At 41.5% G+C, this 21,763-nt stretch overlaps 1 protein-coding gene across 3 annotated transcripts in view; it reads left to right on the forward strand.

Annotated features, from left to right (window-relative positions):
* Ccdc141 (coiled-coil domain containing 141) overlaps window positions 1-12,804 on the forward strand; it is a 141,587-nt gene extending 128,783 nt beyond the window's left edge. Inside the window, exons 22-24 of one of the 3 annotated variants that reach the window (XM_057755593.1) lie at window positions 3,031-3,165; window positions 7,761-8,602; window positions 10,948-12,804. In XM_057755593.1, the coding sequence (XP_057611576.1) occupies window positions 3,031-3,165; window positions 7,761-8,602; window positions 10,948-11,215 (1,245 nt within the window). In that variant the 3' untranslated portion in view covers window positions 11,216-12,804. The remainder of the gene's footprint in view (window positions 1-3,030; window positions 3,166-7,760; window positions 8,603-10,947) is intronic. The other 2 variants (XM_057755595.1, XM_057755594.1) reach the window with 2 other exon arrangements.
* Window positions 12,805-21,763: the final 8,959 nt, after the last annotated feature.

Consider the following 21,763-nt stretch of genomic DNA (forward strand, 5'->3'; position numbering starts at 1 on the left):
TAACACTAATATTTAGGTATTATATGCACTGAACATTTAGCATTGTGAAAAATTTAAGGTAACTGTTATACCCTTCATGGAATTAAAGTGAAATGGTAGATAAAAACAGGATAAATGCTTATGATCACTATAGTAGACAAAAACCAACTAAAGGAAAGATATGTTATCATGCTTGAAAATGTTGTGGTTAATGCTGTTTTTATAACTTACTGAGAGTGGTTTGGGATAATCGCTATAGCTATGTCATTAAGAGCTCACGCAGGCTCTAGATCAGAACTCAGATGCCTTGGAATACCCTTGGGTCACAAATTGGGCAAATGGTTTAATCTCCTAAATGGATGCTGCAGAGGCCGAGGGCTTGGCTGTGAAGGTACCCAACTGTGTTAGTCATTACTGTTGTGAACTTGCAGTTCAGGTAGAAGTATATCTATTTCATGGCAAATATTTTCATGATTTTTTTCCATGTCATAAATTTGAGTGTTTATTCAATTTAGACAGTGTGAAGGAATTTTAATTCAGTCATTACATAACCAAGTTGCCATTATCCTTCTTTTAAACATTTAAGTTTTTCAACTTATTTTCTTTCCATCATTTTACAACACACTACAGTAAACATCCTTGGGTTTTTCATTTTTTTTGTAATATTTTGTATTATTTACACATAAATTCTTTAAAGACGATTTGAAAAAATGAATAAAATGTGTTAATGCTTCTAATATATAAGCCAGTTGATCATCTGTAATTATTTTTACAGCTGTGAAGCTACTTGTCAGGTGTGAGCGAGCCATATAGCTTACATTATCGTTGTTAGCACCACCCCTACTTCACTCTTCTCCTTTGCTCACACATACAGGCAGGCAAACCCCTTCCTCTGACTCTGCTTGGCATCATCTACAGTGCCCTCCTTTATATCGAACATCTTCACCTTGATGAAACCTTGTCTTTCCAAATGATATTTCCCCATCTTTCATCCCACGGCTCTGTTCTCGGAAGAGGGACTTCCGTAGCCTGCCCCTGCTTTCTTATTCCCCATGACTTAGGGACTCCCTTTGGTTAGGATTCTACTCTCTTTTACATTCTCAATCTGTCATTCAGATCCCTTGATCCTATACTGGGTTTGATTCCCCTTCCTGAATATGCCTGTGCTCATGGCCCCTCATACTGAAAACCCTTCACCAGGAGACCTGTCCATGGCTCTGAGACTTGTCACCTTCTAAATTGCTATGCTCCTCCATTCATGGTGGGTTCCTATCTCACATCCCTTAGTGATTCAGCTTCTAGACCTTTACTTTAAACACATGATCTTTTATTTATCAAAATCTTATCAACAGCCAAGTAACTGGAAAGATCCCTTTCTCCACATAAATCTTTATTCCTCCCTTGCTACTCTCCCGTAACACTGTGATCTTTCTCACCCACCCAGTCTGTTCCAGATGCTGTTAAACAATTTAGGCCTATTAGTGCTTAAATTAAACACACACACACACACACACACACACACACACACAGAGAGAGAGAGAGAGAGAGAGAGAGAGAGAGAGAGAGAGAGAGAGAGAGAGAGAGAGAGATCTGTTTATCACAGTTCCAGAGGTTGGTAAGTCTGAAATCTAAGCAATGGTGGTTTGACATCTTGGGAAATCTTGCTTCCTTGTGGTCACCTCGCTCCAAACCTATAGAGGTGTGACATCAAAGGGTCTCTCAGCTCTCTTTTGCAAGTTCACTAATCAATTCCTGAGGACCCCACCCCTTCTTACATGAGAACTATTAAAAAGAGGATGCACAAACTCCTCAAAAGGCTACACTAGTGATAAAAATGGAATCTATTGTAACACAATTTGACACTTAAAAAAGGCTTGGGTATAGACCATCTCCAGTGTTTCCAAGTAGCCTTGAGATGGAGAGAAGACCTCCTTTGTTCGTTAGATGTTTTGCTTTCTTGTTCATAAGACAAAGTCTCTCTCTGTAACCCTTGGCTGCCTTAGATTAAGCTGACCTCAAACTCCCAGAGATCCAGGTGTCTCTGCCTCCCCAGTGCTGGGAGCAAAGAATACACCATTGTGGGTGGTGCTTGCCTTGTTCCAGAAGGAAGATAAGGGTCCAAAGAGGCTCGAGGTGCTGTCTCTGGGTCTGCAGAGTCACAGGAATCGTCCTGGAATTTGAAGTCACATCTAATTTGACATCTAGAATTCTTTCCACAACAGCTCTCATTGTGGCTTAGATTCCAAGTGTGCATTAGTGCCAAGGGCTCACTCAGTAGTACAAACTGGTTTTATGTTAGAGTTGAGATTCAAAGCTGAATTTCCCCAATAGAATCTCCCCAAATTCTCTGAGCAAGTGCAATGAGCACTTTGGGGATTATGCCTGTTTCCATAACCATCTAATACCATGATCCGTGTACAACAGTTTCCTACTATAATATAAACATCATTTTAAAACTGTGTGTTTTGTCAGTTGGAACACCTGTGCCTCCATTCCTCATCCCAAATCTTGCCTCTCATGCTGCCTCCCTGTCAGTTTGTGAACTCCCACTTCCTCTGTGGCTGAAGCTGAGCCCCATGAAACACAGGAACAAGGAACAGTCACAGGAGACAGCCTGTGTTTCCAACTGTGTTTCCTTCCTCTTTTCAAGTCTCCCAGTTTGCTTGTATGGATTCTCTAGCTCCCTTACTTCCTTCTCCTCTGGAGACCTCATCATTTCTTCCTCACTGATGCTCTTCAGCCTCCTCATGGCTTAAATTGTCCTACACAGCATTCCCGTCTCCAGAGAGTGTTCCTGCGGCAGCAACCTACAGTAGCAGACACTTCATTCTCCAGAAGGCCTTTGAACAGTTGGCTTTGCTGGCAATGAGCTTTACCAAAGGGGCAAGGCAAGATGAGAGCTATAAGCTTGGAGGGAGAACATTAGTCTCCTGTGGAATGCGTTATCTGAAAGGCTGCTATTAGCATGTAGCATTTTTCCAAGTGGTTAGCATATGGGATTGTTTCTTCAATGCTCCTGGCTCGAGCTCTCACTAAACCTGCTTTGTACAGCAGGGCGATGTTCCAAAGCAGGGAGATGTTCCAAAGATGAACCCAAATTTGGAAGTTTTCCACGACAATTGCATCAGCCTACTAAAGGAGCCCCCGAGGAATGAGCAGACACTGTTCAATGAAGAAAGGAATGAGGTAAGGTAATGGAAGCGTTTGGCTTTGAGAATTGCTATTGTTCATTTAAAAATGACTCTACTATGCCTCACTCATCAAATCAAGTCTTCCGATATAAATTTAATGTATGTTTTCTCATCCCTACCATGCTAGCTTGGCCATTCTCTTGTTTTTTTGTGTCCCTTCTACTGAATCCTGGAGTCACAGCATTTCACAGAAGCCCGAGAATTCCAGCAAATGCCATCATGTTAGCCTAGGCTACTTCTACTTCCATATCTTGCTACCATCCCCATTATCTTTTTACAGTCAACCTTGGTTCATTTTATTTACTTATTATAGTATTATCAAAATGGGAAGTTTTAAAAATTATTAACACTCCCCATTAGGAAATATTAATATATAAAATTAATATATAAAATTTTTCCATAGACTAAAGCCACATGGTATTTCTGGGCATCTGTACTGTGTTACTGAATCCAGCTGAAATATAAATAATATTTAGATAAATGTTTCAACCTTTCCTCATATGCAGTAAAGTAACAAGGACTACAGATGCTCAGCAGTACAAATCTACCATGCTTTCCAAAGTCTTGTTGAGTTACCACGTCCTTCTGTGTCTTCCATGCGCGTGTGTGCTTTATTGCTAGCTGATGAGTTTTAATTAGTACTCAGCTTTTTTTGGACTTTGTCAACTTGCTTGCCTCTAGTTTTACTTTCCTGGAAGAACAGCAGGCCAAGCATGATTCCCAACAGTCCCTAAATTAACAAAATATACTCATGTGATGAAAGAATCACATACACACACACTCATGCATGCACACGTGCACACACACCCACACTCACACACAGAGACATACTTGCGCTATTTGTTAGTTATTTCATGAACCAAGAGTTATAGTCTTTTAGCATACCCGATTTTTCTGGATTCTTTGTAGATCTTTTCCCCCCACAGATTAAGTCTATGCCCAAATCCAATGCAACCATACAGCACCTACTCAGATTCAAATACCATTAAGCAAACTACTTTTTGAATGGTACAGTTTGGAGCCATTTATACCTGAGTCCCCTCTAAGTATAAAGAAAGTTGTCTAGCCTTAGCCTTAGTCATTTTGCTGGACGTCAATCTCCCATTAAATGGTCTTTGGTGATCCTTATCCAAGTCAGGGTTTCTCACACGCCACGCTATTGACACTTTACCGAGAGAATGGCGAGTCTCGTGTATTACAAAGTAGCAGCACTCCCTTGCTACTTCCTAGCATAGGCTCATAGCACTGCAGTCTGCCCCAGCCGGACTAGAAAAAGAACATCTATGGGCATAACCAATGTCCCATTGGAGAACAAAATCACCCCTTGAACATGCACAGGAACAATAGTTGAAATGAAGAATAATATGAAATATACCACATTTTAAAATCTATGATTTTAGTCAAGTGTGATAGCATACACCTTTAATCCCAGCACTTGGGAGACAGAGGCAGGAGGATCTCTGTGAGTTCAAGGCCAGCCTGGTCTACAAAGTAAGTTCCAGGACAGGATTCAAAACTACATAGAGAAACTGTCTCAAAAAAAAAAAATCTATGATTTTAAATATTTTTGACCTGATATAATAATACTATTGTTTTTTAAGTTCTACATATTTTCCTGCATTATGTGTTAAACACATTTAATAAAGACTCGGTAACAAAAGTTATTGCTGCTAAAGCAGCTACCCTTATCATTTATACTATACCTCGTAAAAAGGTTTCATCTTGCTTTTATCTATTCTTATTAGAAGAAACGAATGTCTTTAAATAAAACAAATACAAGTTATTTTCATTGACGAGTGACTTTTATTTTTAAATAAATTGAAAGACCCGCTAACTAGATCACCAGCCGTTTAGAATGCAAGTGGAGAGCCACAATTACAGCTGTCAGGAATCCCCACCGACATCGCTTCTTACCCAGTCTGCTGCAGCTGGAGCAGACAGTGTAATGAAAGAACAGGGGTAATTTTCATTTTCAAGCAGCTCAATCATACTTAGACCCTTATTGTCTCTGCTATATGCATCTAGGTCAGATGTAATGATTCTCTGAAACCTCCAGTGGTCAGATAACAGGAAGCTCCCCCTTCCCCAAGAAACCCTGAACCACTGTTCTCAGTCCCCAAACCCTTAAACACTGAGTCTTCCTCAGAAAAGTATTTGAGTTGGAAAAAACAAACAAAAAAAAACAGTCCTGCTGACTAATTATCAGAAGATCTTTATCACAGGAGCTTTCTCCTAGAGACAGCAAAGTGCTTCTCATTTATCCTGACCCCCAAATGCTGCAGATGGCATTAGACAAGCCCACGGGTACAGTTGTATGCAGCACAGCTAAAAGATAGTGCTGGCGCTTTATCCCCAGGCTGGGTGCTGGAGCTGAATCCACCGCAATATCCCAAAACTCCTAAGGTTAAATGGCAGCCCAGAGGATTAAAAGACTTGCCTGAAGTCGCGGAACTATTTGGTAGATGACAAAGGCAGTGGACACCAGCATTTAGAGGTATAGAATTTAGGGCTGGGAGGGATTTAACAATCATCTGCTCAAATCTCATGTTACCATTGAAGAAACCGAGGCAATAAGACATTAAATATATTTCCCCCCAAAATCGCAGAAACTAGTACCAGAAGTACCCAGGCAGGCAACCTAAGCAGTCTGAATTTCAGAAAATGCCTCTTCTGCAAGACACAGGGGCTTTCCAAGGAACTGGATCGTAACCATGACCTGTTTGTCATGGTGCCGTGGGTGCCCATGCTGTCTAGCCTGCTGTTCACATGAGGACTAATAGCCAACAGGGAGGAAGTGCCTCTCTTCTGAACAGTTCAGTGGACTGCTCTTACAGGCTGGGAGGATCCCATTGGATCGTGGGGGAGGTGCTAGGCACTGTGGAGACAGATGCCTTTGAAAACTCAGAAGAGCAGTGTTCTCTTGTCTGCTCTCTTCCTTTCCACATCAGGCCACCTGTCCAGAGGTCTCAGGTTCCCTTTGATCTGCCCACAAACCTTCCATGGGTCTTCCTCTCAAGTGTCCTACAGAATGCTCTGTTTCTAATATTTTGTTTACTTCTCATGAATGCCACTAAGTCTTACTTTTCCTAAAGTAAGAACACCTGCTGTAGAGTCGTCCTGTAGATGCACGGGGCACACGTCTCCCCGTGCAGTGTACTTAGGTTGATGGGTCTACAGTATGACTATATTCCTTTCCAGAATGGGCCCTGTCCACAGGCGATGATTGTAAACTCAAGTGAGGGTACCAAGCTGTGCAGATTAAAGCAAATTAAAGTTAAGCTGTCCATCACACCAGACATGTAAGCCAGGGTGTTGGCGGGGAATTAACTAAAAGTCTTTTTGCCATTAGAGATATAAATGGCAAGAGATCTTTAGAGGAAAAGTATACATAGAAGGTTTCAAAACTAAATGCAGGGAGCTGGGGAGGTTAAATCAGTAAAGTCTTTGCCACGCATCATGAGGACTTGTTCAGATTCTTAACTGTGTAAAAAGCTAGTACTAGTGTGTGCCCGTAAAACCAGCTCTGAGGAGATGGAGACAGCAGAACCACTAAGGTTTGTTGACCAGCTAGTCTGGAATTGGTGAACTGCAAGTATCAAATAAAATAATATTATTAGTACTAGTGATAATAATAACAGTAGTAATTACAGCAACAACAACAGTTGAGAAAGACAGCCAGTGTGGACATCTGACCTCCACACACATATGCACACAAGTGAGTGTACACACATATATAAGCATATACGTATCATATAAACAGCAAAACAAACACAAAAACCAAACAGCTAAATACATCTGTCTAGATGGTAGGAAAGAGCATTAGCGACGAAATAAAAAGCAGCGAAAGGAAAAAGAGAAGCTAACTTAGAGCGGAGTTCTGTTTAGGAGATCGGAGCAGAATTTCCCAGCTATTTTTCCAGAAATCATCACAATAAGACAAGTGTTTTATAGAAACAGTGATTTCATGCTTGGAAAACTAGAAGACATGGCCAGTGCCTGTACATGCTTAGATACCTCCTTCATAAGTGAAAACTGTATAGCTCTAGGAAACTATACCTCCGTGGGCTTTAAAAGCAGCTATAGTGACATTTCACAATGACTGGAAAACCACCTGCCCATGCCCAACTTGATCACAAAAGCAGAAGGGCCAAGAGCCAAATGGACTTGGCGAGAGAAGAACATTTCCAGAAAACACACCTTAGTTTGCTGCTGAGATGATTCCTCTGTGGGTAATTCTCGGTTGGCATCTAGACACGATTTACTATGCTCCCAGGAGACCCTTTATTCGATAAACACACTTGTAGTATCTCTCTTAAGATAACTGGAGAGAAATAGGAACTGAATACAGATTGGGTCAAAAGAGAATTTTCCTATGTCTGTTAAGAGGATCTCATTTCACTCAAGGGCAGCTTGGATACTTTCGGTCATGGGGATGGAACTATTTGCATATAGACGTTTGGAATTCAGGGACTTGTGTTCCATCTTAAGGCTTAGCACATCATACATTTTCATCTCGTTCAGGGTATCACTAATGGGAAGCTGGGAACAGAATTGTGCCCACCTAATAAAACTAGCTTTTTTCCTTTGAAGGGGCAGGTGCGAGGAGCAGATACCTTGGGCATGAATGGAAGATTGGAGCACGGGCTTCCCATGGACTTGAGACAGTCCTTGCCTGACAAAGAGGGCGGTGCCCAGGGTCTGATGCTGGAAGACATGCTGTCTGGAGAGGAGTCTGAGTGTATCTCATCTGATGACATCTCCTTGCCTCCACTGCCAATGAGCCCGGAGTCCCCTGTGGCACCATCTGACATGGAGGTGGAAGAAGTTGCCAGCTCTGCAGCCCCCATGCTCCACGTTGGCGGCTACAGGACACACACAGGGACTGGTGTTCTAGGGGAGTCCCAGGAATCTGTTCTTCCGCCACCCGTTGCTTTTGCTGATGGGTGCCGTAATAAGAAAGACACATTTACAACTCACTTCGAGAGGCCCTACCCCCAATTCAAAGCAGAAACCTCATTAACCTCCAAAGGATCAGTAGAGATGCGTAGCAAATCACACATCAATGTGAAATGTCCGAAGAGCATGCCCCAGGAAGTGCATGCCAGAGCTTTACAGCAAGGCTCCCAGGCTCCGGAGAGTTCTCTAGGGACCCAGGAGAAAGTGCATGCTGATTCTAATGTCACTAAAACCCAAGACAGGCTGCATGATCCCCTTGATGCATCCCCTGGCCTTGGCTCTCAGTCAGACACCAGCAGGAGGCAAGCGGGTCCCCAAGGAGACAGGAAACACTCATCTGCCGGGAACAGCATGGTCAGCCTAGCTGGCCAGGCGCCTCATTTCTCCAGGTTGCTGTCCAATGTAACTGTCACGGAAGGTTCCCCAGTGACTTTGGAAGTCGAAGTAACAGGATTCCCAGAGCCTACGCTGACGTGGTGGGTAGCCTATAACGAGAAACCATAGATGGAAGTAATGGCTGTTGAGTGCACCTTGTAATGTGTGGACTAACCTAAAGGTTCAGGGCTGGCTGCCTAACACTCCTGACACCCAATTCTGCATGGTTTGATCTCACGGCACACCTCAACTTTCACTTAACTTAAAGCCCTTTAGTACCCTTGGGGAGGAGGGAGTAACCATGTAAGAGAATGATTTAACAGCCTCCAGAAACATGGATGTTGATTTTTGTTTGGTTTTTCTTTCCATTTAACATTCCTCCTTTCTAATAATCAAGTCTCAAAATACCAACCCTATTGTCTGTTTCGACATTGGTATAGCATTTTCTTGGTTTAACACCCTAAAAAGCCTAAGAAACTGTAGGTTTATTCTTTTCCTTTATCTGTTCATTTCATCTTTCCAGCAGAACCATGGGTGCCACGTTGGTGATATTTGTTTTGCTAAGGTTCTTCTTTATAAATATCTTTAGTACGAAAGGTGAACTACTTATTTTGTAGTTACTCCAGGTGGTTGATAATAAACTCATTTCTTAAAAGTGATATATCATTGAGCTGTGAACAATGTGACCTCACTCTGGAGACGTTGTTGCCTTTTTGTCTTGGTAAAAATAAACTTCACAGTCAAGAGTCTGACCCACTCACCACGAACAACAAAGTAGTTGTAGTTTTTCTGTGGGGGCTACTTTTTAAAGCCTTAACGAAATCTTCATCCCCAGACAGATTCATCTGAGAACAACTAACAGGTAACAGCGAGTTTAGACTTGTAGGCTAAGAGGAGTGTACTGTATTTTATTTATCAGGAATTTTTGGTAAAAGTTGTTTTATTTTTGCATGTCCCATTGGTGGTAGTTGACTTATGACCCAACTATTTAAAGAATTTACGAGAAAACTTTGGCATTCAAATACTAAATCTGCACGTGTGTAAGTGCAGTGATTAGCACTTTTTTGTTTTCTTAATTTTACGATTGCATAGTTTTTACACATCAATACTTTTGTATTTATGGATTCAACGGGTATTTATCTCATAATTAAATATTAGTTCACTCCAAAGAAAGATGCCGCCTAAAGTGTTTCTTATTTTTCTCCATACAAACAAGTAGCTTCATTAGGATTAGTATAGATGGCTGAAGAATTGTGGCAACATATGTGTTATTGAAGAACGATTACAAATTGCAGAAAGTAAGTCCATTTTCCCATCAGCTCGGAGGTGTGCTCAGTGAGCACCTGACAGGCTTCGAGGAAGCTGTACGCTCAGGACACTCTGGAGAGCAAAAGTAGCACTTAGGCAGTGTGGACAAAAACAGGCTTAAGGGGCTGAATCAAACATGAGGACCTGATCTCATCGTAGCAGCTGGGTACAGTGAAGAGCCCCCGAGATCTCAGTCCTGGGGTGATGGAGACAAGTAGCTGAACCCATGAGCTCATGGGGGAAGACCCTGGCTCAGATGATAAAATCCAGCGTAGTAAAGGAGGACACCTGACATCAGCATCTGGTCTCTACATACACACACACACATCACACGCGCAGACACTTACATAGACCCTTGACATGGGTTTCTCATCAGTTCCCATAAGGAAGAAAGTGTTTATAAAGGCATACATGTGGAGTGTGAGAAATCAATTATTTGCTGCCTAAAATGATCCAGGTAAGTGTTCATGTAGAGAGAGGAATTTTAGAAATAGGTCATTTATAGTCGAGAGGTAATGTCATAAATGCCTTTTATAATGGGAAGCCATTGTCTTCGAATGAACCTAGTTCATCAATGAAAAGAGTTTCTTTCAGTGGGAGTGGTGTGAAGGCCCTTTTCCACACTGTGCATTTCTCCTGCTGGGAGACTGTGCTGTATGAGCACCAAGGGCGGATGATCCTCACTCCTGTGCAGACGCCAAGCAGAAGACACAGCTGCGGCTACAGATAGGATGAAGCAGGCTGGATGTGTGTGTGCCACTTCACACACACTATTGCCACAAGCAAATGTGAGCCAGCATGATCAGATGGTCTGCTGCGTGCACATGCGTGTGCGTGTGTGTATCTGTGTGTGGTGTGTGTGTCTGTTTGAAAGAATAAATGGATGTATAAATTTTCATCTATGATATTCTGTTAAATGCTATCATGGAACTTTTAAAAACAAGATCTGAGTCAATCAATGTAATTTTTTGGCTACAGGTTGCTAAGCAGTTTCATTTGGCATCTATTGTAGCTAGTGGATTCCTTCTAATAGTAGAGAATAGTACAGCAGGCACGGGCCTGGCTGCAATAAGTATGAGAACTTGGAAATGATGGAATCAAGAAGTGGCCGTGACTTAAGCCTGCCTTTCTGCTTTAGGTTCAAGAAGGGCCAGCCACTGTGTGCCAACGGACACTTAGAGGTGTTGCACAAGGACACAAAGCACTCGGTGTTCATCCCAAAGGTATGTGAGGCAGACGCTGGCCTCTATGTGGCTCAAGCCCAAAACTCTAGTGGCACCCTGTCTTCCAAAGCCGTCCTCCATGTGACAGGTAACCATGGGTCACCAATCACAAGAATAAACTGGATCGTGTTGGGTGCCATCTACGTCAGCGTATCACTAATATACTGGCTACTTGCACAATAGTGGGTGCTGGTGTCGATGGACGTCATTATGAGCCTAACGGACACTGTGGTTGTTTATTTTCTCACACATCACACAAACCATCCCCCACCAACCTATCTCCACTCTGGCCACCTTGTTTGTTCAACTAATACCGCTGCTGGGAGGAAGAATTGCATTTTCTCTACTGTTTAATGTATTTGGGGAACATGGGAAATTATGTACAGTATATAATAATATATTTTATATTCTAAGGAAAGAACTATCTTGTATAATATGCTGATTCCTTGGGTAAAGGCAAGTGAACGCTTATATCAGCTCACAGATGTTATCTGATTTTCAAATCCAAGTGTTTGATAATTTCTTTTTGACTGTGTTCATAAATATGTCTTTGGAGGGCATTACATCAAGCTGAAGTTGTGATTTTCAGTAATTTATTAACTCCCCTTTCATTGTGTTTTCCATGTCTTGATCTTGTACCTTCTATCTTGTGTCAACACACTCTGCATTCCTGAGGCTGAGGAAGTCACTATCAGTAAGCCTTCCTTGTGTTGATCTCTTGATGTTGGAGAACACACAAGCCACCCACTTTAAAATGGAATTCCAACCTTTCTATCAGCTCTGCACGTCATACGTCAAGATGGAGCACAGGCTACAGGAGGAGACCAACGTTCTCCTTGTCCTTCCACTGCTGTGCGTTGGCCATTGCGTGCAGAACTAGTCAGGTCCTCCTGCCTCTGATGTTGATGCTGCTGCCTCTGAACATTGTGGAGCCGACCACAAGGCATCTCAGTACCTTGCTTTCCCCTCTGGAAAGGGGGCTCATCTACCTCTTAACAACTGAGTTTTTCTTTCACGTCCTGTGGTGATCGGGTCAATGGAAAAGTGCTCAATGAAAGCTCATTTTAAGGCTTGGCGTGGTTTGCTAGCTTGCTGCTCATTGCCCATTCATTCCCTTTCAGATGCTGGTCTTTTAGAATATGAGATGAAAAGAATGCTGTTAATATGTAATTCCCTACTAGTCCCTTGGGGGAGGGTCAGACGGATGGTCTGTGTATTAGAGCTTAAGTTCCTTTCTAACTTCTTATGTCTACATCCTTTTCAAAGACTTGATGTTAACCTCAAAAGGATATCATTAGGATGTCTTAGGGGACTCAGGGTAAGACAGAAGAAGACTAATCTAGCCTTCTTGTGCAATTATCGCTGTAATGTTGAAGGATGTTATATGGCTTTCAGAAAGGCATCATTCGGAATGGCAGATCATCTTTTTGCTTCCCTTGAAGAACAAGAGAAGGATTTGCTTTTATGCTTTAAACTTTGTCTGTCTTGCTAGTGTAAAATCTTAGGTTGAAAGAGTAATTTATTGCAGATTTTTGATGGAGGGAAAAAGGTAATTATGTTGCTAGAAAACCATCTACAAATAATCAAATATCAAATATTATATTTAAATATAATAGAATTGGCTTGGTATTGAAAAGCTACTGAATGTTGTGGAAGATGAGAAATGTCTAGTCAAGTAAAGAGTTGGCCTGTTTTGTGTGTGTTGCATATTCAGTTTAATTAAAAAATTAAAATTGAAAATACGTTTTCTTTCAAGTTTTGACAGAAGGCTATTGGAATCTTGTATATACACAGCATCCTGGGGAACTTCAATCTTTTCACTCTTAACATTTTGTCCAATTTTAAGATTTTTTTTTCATATCGTTTGTAGCTGCTATGGCCTATGTGGAAGCTAAGCAATAAATTTTCTCCATGCCCAAAGGAGGCAAGCAGGTAACAAACTCCATCCAGTCACACTTTCTAGCACTTGTTAATTTGATGAGATATCTGTCCCAGCCTCATCACCCCGCTTGATTTCTGTTTGAAGATTGCTGGAGCACGGAAGTGCAAGCTCACTTTACCTGCTTCTCTTCAATTCACATCCTTCCTTCAGGAAGCCAGGGGATCCAGATGTTCGTCATGATATATGGCCCAATAAGGCATGCAAGATCCCTCAAGATGCACACTTATGTGTATGTGTAAATTGAACCTATATGTTGGAGGAAAATACTATGTGGATACAGAAGGTATAGTTCAAATAGCTTTGTATACATCTCATCCATCTAAAGTACAAGTGAGCTATTCATGCAGCAGTGAAGAATTATGAGCTAGCCATGAGGCTATTCTTCTAACTATGCTTTAATTTAAGAAACTTAAGTGTAGTCTCTTTTCTGAGGGACTCTGTCTTTACTAAAGAGTACTCCTTATGAAGGTATGGATTGAAATGTCAGGCTTAAATTTAGCCATTGATAAATTGCCATGTTCCAGTAAGTAGCCTCCCAGCATGCTTAGGTAAGCACTCCTAAGTAAGTAAACTCTCTGGGTTACACACACACACACACACACACACACACACACACGTAAATAAAATGTAAATGTTGAGAAGAAGGGTTTTAACAGAAGAGGGTGAAAGAGAGGACATTAAAATGACTAAAATTCATTATATACTGTGTGAAACTCTCAAAGAATTAAAATGGAAAAAAAGTGAGAAAATTCAAGTGAGGCATGAATTACTTTTAATATAAATGCATAGGTTATATCTATCTACTCTTAGAAAATATTCTGGACAGTTAGTAATATAAAAATATCTTCAAGAAGAAGATTAGCATATAAAGAAAGAGTAAAAGTTATATGTATATACTTAACACTTCAAAGGAATTCAGAGACGTGAGATTTGAGTTGCTGTTAAGGGAAAAACTAGCTTGCAGTTCTGATATTTCAATAAAAAGATGTATCAATATTGGGTGATAGCTTTACACACTTAGTTCCCAAATAAATTTACTATAGGAATCCTTAATTTGAGTTGTTGGATACGTGGTAACATGTAAAGTGTTTGATGATCATAACCTCGGGTACATTGCTGTCTGGTTCCCTCATGCAGTGGGCAGGTCTGTCACTCGCTTAACATCTCAGCCTCCGTTCTCTCCACTCTCCTCTCTCCCTTCTCAAGTGATGTTTCCTACCAGCTCGTTACCCTGTTGCCCTCTTCTTCTTCTAGGCTCCTTGTTGCTAGAATTCTTTTGCTATGTTCTCCCATCTTCCTGTGGCTTCGTTATTGTCTACCCCCATCCTTGAGACACCAAAGAAGCATTCTGACCTACCCAGTCCCATGTAAACATTCCTGCTGTGTGCATTGTCAGTGCCTGGCCTGCGTCACCCACCTTGATATGTGGCATAAGAACCACTCATCTGAGCCTCTCAATAGACTGAGGTCTTTGTCAGCAAGATCCATGACAGACCTGTCCGTTACATCACCAGTTCCTGTGACACACTCATGCTTACTAATGAGGATGTTCCTGATGAAAAGTGGTCAGATAAATTTATTTATTGATAAAAAAAAAAACTCACAAAAATAGATGATGGCTTCTGGGGTCAAAACAGTAGTGAACAGGGAGTAAGAGTCCTGTGACCGTTTTCTTTTCCTTGGTGAATGTGGTGTTGGGGCTCAGACCCAGCCCCTTTCAGGAGAGATAAGCATTCTACCACTGAGCTGCATCCCCCAAACCCTCCAAAGCAGACATGGTAAGGGATTAATCACCACCAAGTCTACACAGGGAGATGGGTAGGGTCTGGATTCACAGCGACTGAATCCAAACAACCCAGCCTAGGATGTATATCCGCCTTTTGATTCCTCCATACATGGTCAATGTGGCAGGTGTGGTAAGGGTTCCATAATCTCACGGTGAACAGGTCTTATTTGAAGTCAGGAGTTCATACAAACTCATAAATACAAAAGCAACGGAAGTTAAAAACCATAGAGTGTTTGACTTCCAAATGAAGGAAGGCGACAGTACTAGGTCTCGCCCCGCTTGAAATTTGTCTTTCTTGATGGAAATTCTCTTCTAAAAATGATCCCCTGGGGATTTTGACATTCCTGTCGTTTATCAGGGTTTCAAGTGCGGCCATGAAATAAGTTCCTTGAAACGAAATTAAACCTCTCCTTACAGGACGCTGTGATATGTTCCACCTGTCGCTGAGACACCAAAGCACAACGGGATGTTTTCCATTTATCATGAGCAGAATATTGAGCTGCATCTGAAATGGGGGAGATTCGCATTCACTAAATGAAACAGTGTCCCACTTAAAGCAATAACAGACCATTTTCTCTGCTCTCATGGTAGGAAGTGAGGTTTGAATGCTTCCTGCTGTGTGCGAAGTCACTCTGAACCTAAAAGGCATGGAGGCCCTGATTGGCCCTTTTTCTATGTCTCCACACTGTTCTTGCATGAGCCAGAGTTTCTATGATATCATCAAGAACCCAAGGATCAGTGGTGGATGCTGGATGTATGACACACTTCCCAATGAAGTCTTTGAGATAGAGTTATGAAATCTGGATTTCATCCTGGCCACTAGATTGGCTGACCAGCAGGTTCTAGAGCCAGCCTAGCTGCTAACCTGAAACCCAGGTTTCTTGACCCTATTGCAAAAAATAAGGTAGAAAAAAACCCTTCGAGTCCTCCAACCCGACATACCTTTGACCTTGCCCTCCCATATAAGCACACACAAAAGGACAGCAAATCACACACAGAGACAGACAGAGGGACAGACAGAGGGACAGAGAGATAAAGAAGATACCCACAAAGGGTCCTGTGACACCAGAGGCTAAACTGGAGATGTCTGTCTGCTACAGGCCACGGAGTCCCTCAAGATTGCAAGGAACAGAAGAGTAGATGCTTATTTCTCTCTAGAGAGCTGGATAGAGCATGGTCCTGCTAATTTGTGCTTTGTTCTTCTGAGTCTTTAGCCTTCAAAACTATAGAATAAATGTGTGGTTTTAAGCTACATGGCTCATGGTATTTTGTTACAGTAACCTCAGGATTTTGTGTGGGGGGGTTAAGGTCATCTTGGTCATTTCAAACAGTCAACAGCCATTCATTGTTTTGGTGATCCTTTCCCTAAGTGAACCATGGTATTAGGAGCTCTAGGGAAGCAAAAGAGACTTTCAGACATAGACTTGTCTGTCGGTACTTGTGCAAGAACAAGAAGGGAAGAAAGCCAGCAGTACACAGTCAAAACGAGGGTGGGAAACAGACTCTCCAGCAGAAGCAAAGGAAAATCGTGGCTATAAATGTAACCAAAATAGGTTTATGCAGTGCAGTCCAGTGTAAAGAAGGGGCAAAGGAGAGTTTAAAAAATAACACTATTAGCAGACCTAATATGTACAACCTAGCCCAAATGATACCGCCCTCTGGCTTTATTGACATATAAAATAATTCATCCAGCCCCTGCAGAATATGCGCTCTTTCTTGCTCTGATCCCATGAATCATTTGCCAAGACAGACTACATTCCTGTCTGTAAGTTACATTTAAATAAATTTAAAATAGTAATAATTAAATGAACTATTGCTAGAAGAGGAAAAAAAACAGTGATTAGTGGGAAATTTGTAGCATGAAATGTATATACTAGGAAAGAAAATATCCCCCAAAAAATTGACTTAAAGGATCTATAGAAAGAAGAGCTAATTGGTCCTATTGTAAGAAATATGCATATATATGTGTGTGTGTGTCTTAGAGTACATGAGCAATGCCACTGAAAATAAAAATACCAATGAACTCAAAGATTGTTCTTCGAGAGATCAATAGAAAATGATGCATCTCTAGCCAAGTGTGGTTTTCACTTTTCACAAGATTCCTAAGAAGAGGGATGTAAGGAAGGACACTTTTGTTTGGGCTCAGTTTGAAGACATAATTCATCATAATGGGAAGGCAGGACGCAGGAGAGCGAGGGAGCTGGTCAGCTTGCTGGCAGTCAGGAAGCATGAGATGCGCGTTGGTGCTCCCCCTGCTTTCTCCCTTGGGTCTTGCATCCCCACCCATGGAGGGTGCCATCCGAATTCAAGGTGGACCTTCACCCCTCAGTTACTCTTCTCTGAAAATGTCTCCATGAACACATCCAAATGTGTGTCCTCGGCATTTCTTAATCAGTTTGGGTTGTTAACCATGTCACAAAGTTACTAAGATCAGAGATGATTCATTACTGTAAATCCATGGGATGAGAGAGACTAAGAGGAACTGTTAGCAACTAGATAATCGTGGACTTGGTAACTAAGCTGAATTAGATCAATTCCTTGAGTGACAGGAACAGCTAACCCTACCCCAGACAGAAACAAATAACCTAACAGCCTTATAGCTATTTCAGAGATTTAATCAAGAATCTGTCATCATAATAAAGCACAAGGACCATATAATTTTACTGATAGGGCAGCCACATACTTAGAACAAAATAATATTAATTATACATAACCTTTTCCAGGAAAGAGGAACAGAATTCTTCTTAAGTCATTCCATGGATTCAGAATTACCCTAGTAGTAAAACCAGATAAAGATTAACATAAAAGAAAAGAAAGATTGCATCCCAATGTCTACAAACAGTCTAATCCGATAACCAACGTAAGCAATTATACACTCAAGAAATAGTTTTTTCTAGACATACAACACATCCAAATTCAAATTCAATGGCATCACTATAACCACAGGAGGAAAAAGTGATCACATAATGCTAATTAATGGAGAAATAACATTTGATCAAATACTCTCCAGGAGCATGATCATTGTTTTTAAACTCTCAAAAACCTAGCAATAGAGAAAACTTCTTCACAGAGAACACTGCAGAAGGCCTCCAGTGAGCTTCCGCGTAGGGCCAAGGGCTTGGATACTTTCCCTGAAGTCCGAGAACAAAGCCAGAGCTTCCTTCTCATCACTGGAGCCATAGCTAGTGAACCTCACACAAATAGAAGGTGTAGAGATTGGAGAAGAAGTAAAATAGCTTTATTTGGAGATAGCATGCTTTCCCCTGTAGACAGTTCTAAAGAATCTACCCAAACACTCACACCTAGTGAGGATAACCGGATCATGGAAGCAGAAGGCCCGCAGCAAGGGTATTCAGTAGACATCAGAAGCCAGGGGCTACCTATAAACAAACCACAGAGAACACGGCATCTTCAGAGAGCCGGCAAAGGTGGGCATAATGGATCTTCACTAAGAGCTGCAGACAAGACAGAAAATCCAAATCAAGTTGTAGCTTTCCATGCTTGCTTTTCCTCTCAATTGCCCGTGATCTACATGTGGGCCTTGAGGGGGATAAATCCTTTACAGGAGCAGTGTTCATTGGAGCCAGGGGGTGCTTGACATGGAATAAGAACCACATTGGGTCATTTTTGCCAGCCTTTGTTACTATCAAAAGAACTAAAGGGAAATTTTCAAAAAACTAGAAACCCTAGTTGGGCTTCCCATCTGGTGTGAAATTATGGTCAGAGTATTGTAGACATCTGCCTTCCCAACAATTAATAATCCTAGCAGGAGAAAAGCCCTTCAGACTCAGACCTCACTTCACAGAGGGGGCGATTTGTCGATTCTGAGCTGCAGCAGGGAGTGAATGACTGCTGCTCTGCGGGTAAGTTCTTTCCTTGCAGAGACAATAGGAGCACGCGGCTAGCCTATTGCTAAGCTTTCTTAGTAGGAGCCCGTGTGAAAATACACCACCCATTTGATTAGGCTTTAAAATCCATGTTTCATAGAGTCATATGTTGGCCTGTTAATTAAGACCACAAATGATAAAAAAAAAAAAAAAAAGACCACAAATGACTACGTTGGCGCTTACAGTTAAGTAAAAACTTTCCAATGGAGCTAATTATTTTGCATTATCTAAATGTTAACTGTAAGTGCTCTCTTTTCCCCTATTACACACGTCTTTGGAGGTAATTTTGTTCTGCATTATATGCCATTTTTCTAAGGTAAGATGGCAGTGTTCTTTGTCATTTAAAGGACAATTCATCAAGGAAGCACAGAAGTCAAGGATTCAACCAGCGTTTTCAAAGGCTTTGTCTACACAACTAAACACACAGCAGAACACTCTGAAGCGCCCCACTCCAGCCCCTGCCCAACCAGGACTTGAAAATAAGTCCTTATAATGTGCAAGCAAATACACATTCTAGGTTCTGTTCAAATCCATAGCAACACGCTACGTACTTACACAAATACTGGTGTGTTATTACGATTAAAAATGGATCATGAGGAACCAGGCATTGTGGCACAGACCTCTTGCTAATCCCAGCATATGGAGCAGATAGAGGCCAGAGGGTTGCAAGTTTGAAACCAGCCAGAACTGCACAGGGAGTTTGAGGCTAGGCTGAGCTACATCTTAAGATCCTATCTCAAAAACAAACCAAATAAATAGTCAAGGGTTGGGGGAAGCAGCTCAGTGGTAGAGCCCTTGCCTAAGGGAACCAAGGCCCTGGATTCATTCCTAGGGGAATGGTAAAAGGAAGAAAAAATAAGGAGAGAGGGTCATCAGAATGGAGGGAGAGAGAGAAGGAGCTGGAGGGAAAAAAAATCTATCTCACATATATGGAAAAATTAGAACGTCTGCATTGTCCCTTTAAATGTGAGGCATTGTTCTGATTGGCTTAATTAGGCACCAGTGCCATGGCGAGGGAGTAAGGGCCATTTCATTTGGTTTCCTTTCATTTGCAGAGCTTAGGCTGGAATTCGGGGCTTTTCAGTGTGAGGCAGGTGCTTCGCCACTGGGCTTCATCTCTGCAAAAAAACATTCTGGATGAAGGATGTTGGATATTGGTGAAGCAGTCCCTGTCTCTGTCTGTCTGTCTGTCTCTGTCTCTCTCTCTGTCTCTCTCTCGTGTGTGTGTGTGTGTTAATAGCACTTCTCCATGGAAATTTAGTAACTTATATAAAGACCAGGTGATTGTGATGTAATTAGATCTGACGTCACCTTATTCTGATAGCTGCTGAAGCATGGGCACCTGAGTGTCAACAGTTAAGGAAGAACAGGTCTTGGGGGGTTATTTACATTGTTCTGTACTACAGATAAAATACTCACTCAGCACACTCTAGTGTTTAAAGTGGATGTTTGGAAACTAGTGTGTTCCAAACAAGATCTCCAGACAGCTGTTGGAATGGGGACATACTCAAGATATGTGCACACATGTTCCAACCCTAAATATAAATCCATTTAAATTCCTCATAGACAGCTATTCAAAAGGAATTATTTCTGAGTAGAACATAGAGGTTAGTTACTTTTATTTTAAACACAATAACAACATCATAAGTCTTGGTTGAGAAACAGTTGCTGGTTTTTTAATTCATTGACTATTGTGTTTGATTTTATGAAAAAAAATTAAAAATTTTCCAGGTCACTTTTTAACAGTTGTTATGGTCTCTGTGGGAACAATTTTTTTTAGCATTCACTTTCTAATTATTGATAATGGTTTATGTAGATAATGAAACATATATCTACTAAATGTCTAGAAACAACAACTTCATGATTTTAGCTTTACTGGGAGCTCTTGTAACAGAGCCCTCTTAGTACAACTGACTCCATGATGGACGTGCCATTCAGACCATAATACTCAGCACGTAGACAACACTCTCTGCCAAAATGCAAGCAAAGACCTAATCTATCAAAGTCCATAGTTCTTGGAAAATCTCTAAATGTACCAACTTTGCTTTTTGGCTTTTGTATTTCTACTTCTGGCTAACTTCTTGATGACTGAAGTATGTCACCCTAGGTATGCTTATTAATTAATTAATTATTTTGTGTGTGTGTTTGCTTAAAAATTCTCCCTAGGAAAGGCTCAGTTCCACACTGGGATCGCAAAAAGCCAGCGCTGTCACTGCCTACTAAGAACTTTCTCTTGACTCAAACCACATCAGCTCAGTCTTCTTTGGTGGTTGACAGACTATAACACTGAATGATATAATTGGTACGTAACACCTAAAAATGAGTTAAAATTTATCCCTATGTAAATCAGTACAAATCTTGCCATTCTCTAGAGACAGGCCACCCTAGTTGAACATTCTTTTTTTTTGCGTAATGGCTAATTATGAAAATGCATGATGGTGTAACCAAACACAGAACATAAAAACCATGTTAACATGTAGACTCATGGTGAACTTCATGGATAGAGAACTATCCAACACTGAGACTCGGGACACACAGTCACCAACATGTCTACCTGCCCAGGACCATCAAGAAAAGCTCAGTTTCACACAATTAAAAAAAACTAGCTTTTATTATATTGAAATGGAATCTTATTTATTTTTTTAAAACAATCTATTTTTATTTTGCATACCAATCCCCGTTCTTCCTCCCTCAACCCCACCTTCTCCCCACCTGACCTCTCAGCCTCTCTTCAGAGAGAGTAAGGCCTCCCATTGGGTAGTCAACAACGTCTGTCACATCACGTTGAGGCAGGAGCAAGCCCTCCCCCTGTATTTAGACAAGGGATACTTCCATAGGGAAAGGGCTCCAAAAAGCCTGTTCATGCCCTAGGGATAAGTCCTGATCCCACTGCCAGTGGCCCCACAAACTGCGCAAACCACACAACTGTCACTCACATTCAGAGGGCCTAGTTCAGTCCGGAGTCAGTGAGTTCCCACTGACTCAGGGTGTCCCTATCATGGTCTTGACCCCTTTGCTCGTATTATTGCTCCTCTGTCTCTTTGTCTGAACTCCAGGTGCTCATCCCAGTGCTCCGCTGTGGATCTCTGCATCTGCTTCCATCAGTTACTGGATAA

Source organism: Chionomys nivalis, chromosome 22, assembly GCF_950005125.1.
Source record: "Chionomys nivalis chromosome 22, mChiNiv1.1, whole genome shotgun sequence".
Taxonomy (NCBI): domain Eukaryota; kingdom Metazoa; phylum Chordata; class Mammalia; order Rodentia; family Cricetidae; genus Chionomys; species Chionomys nivalis.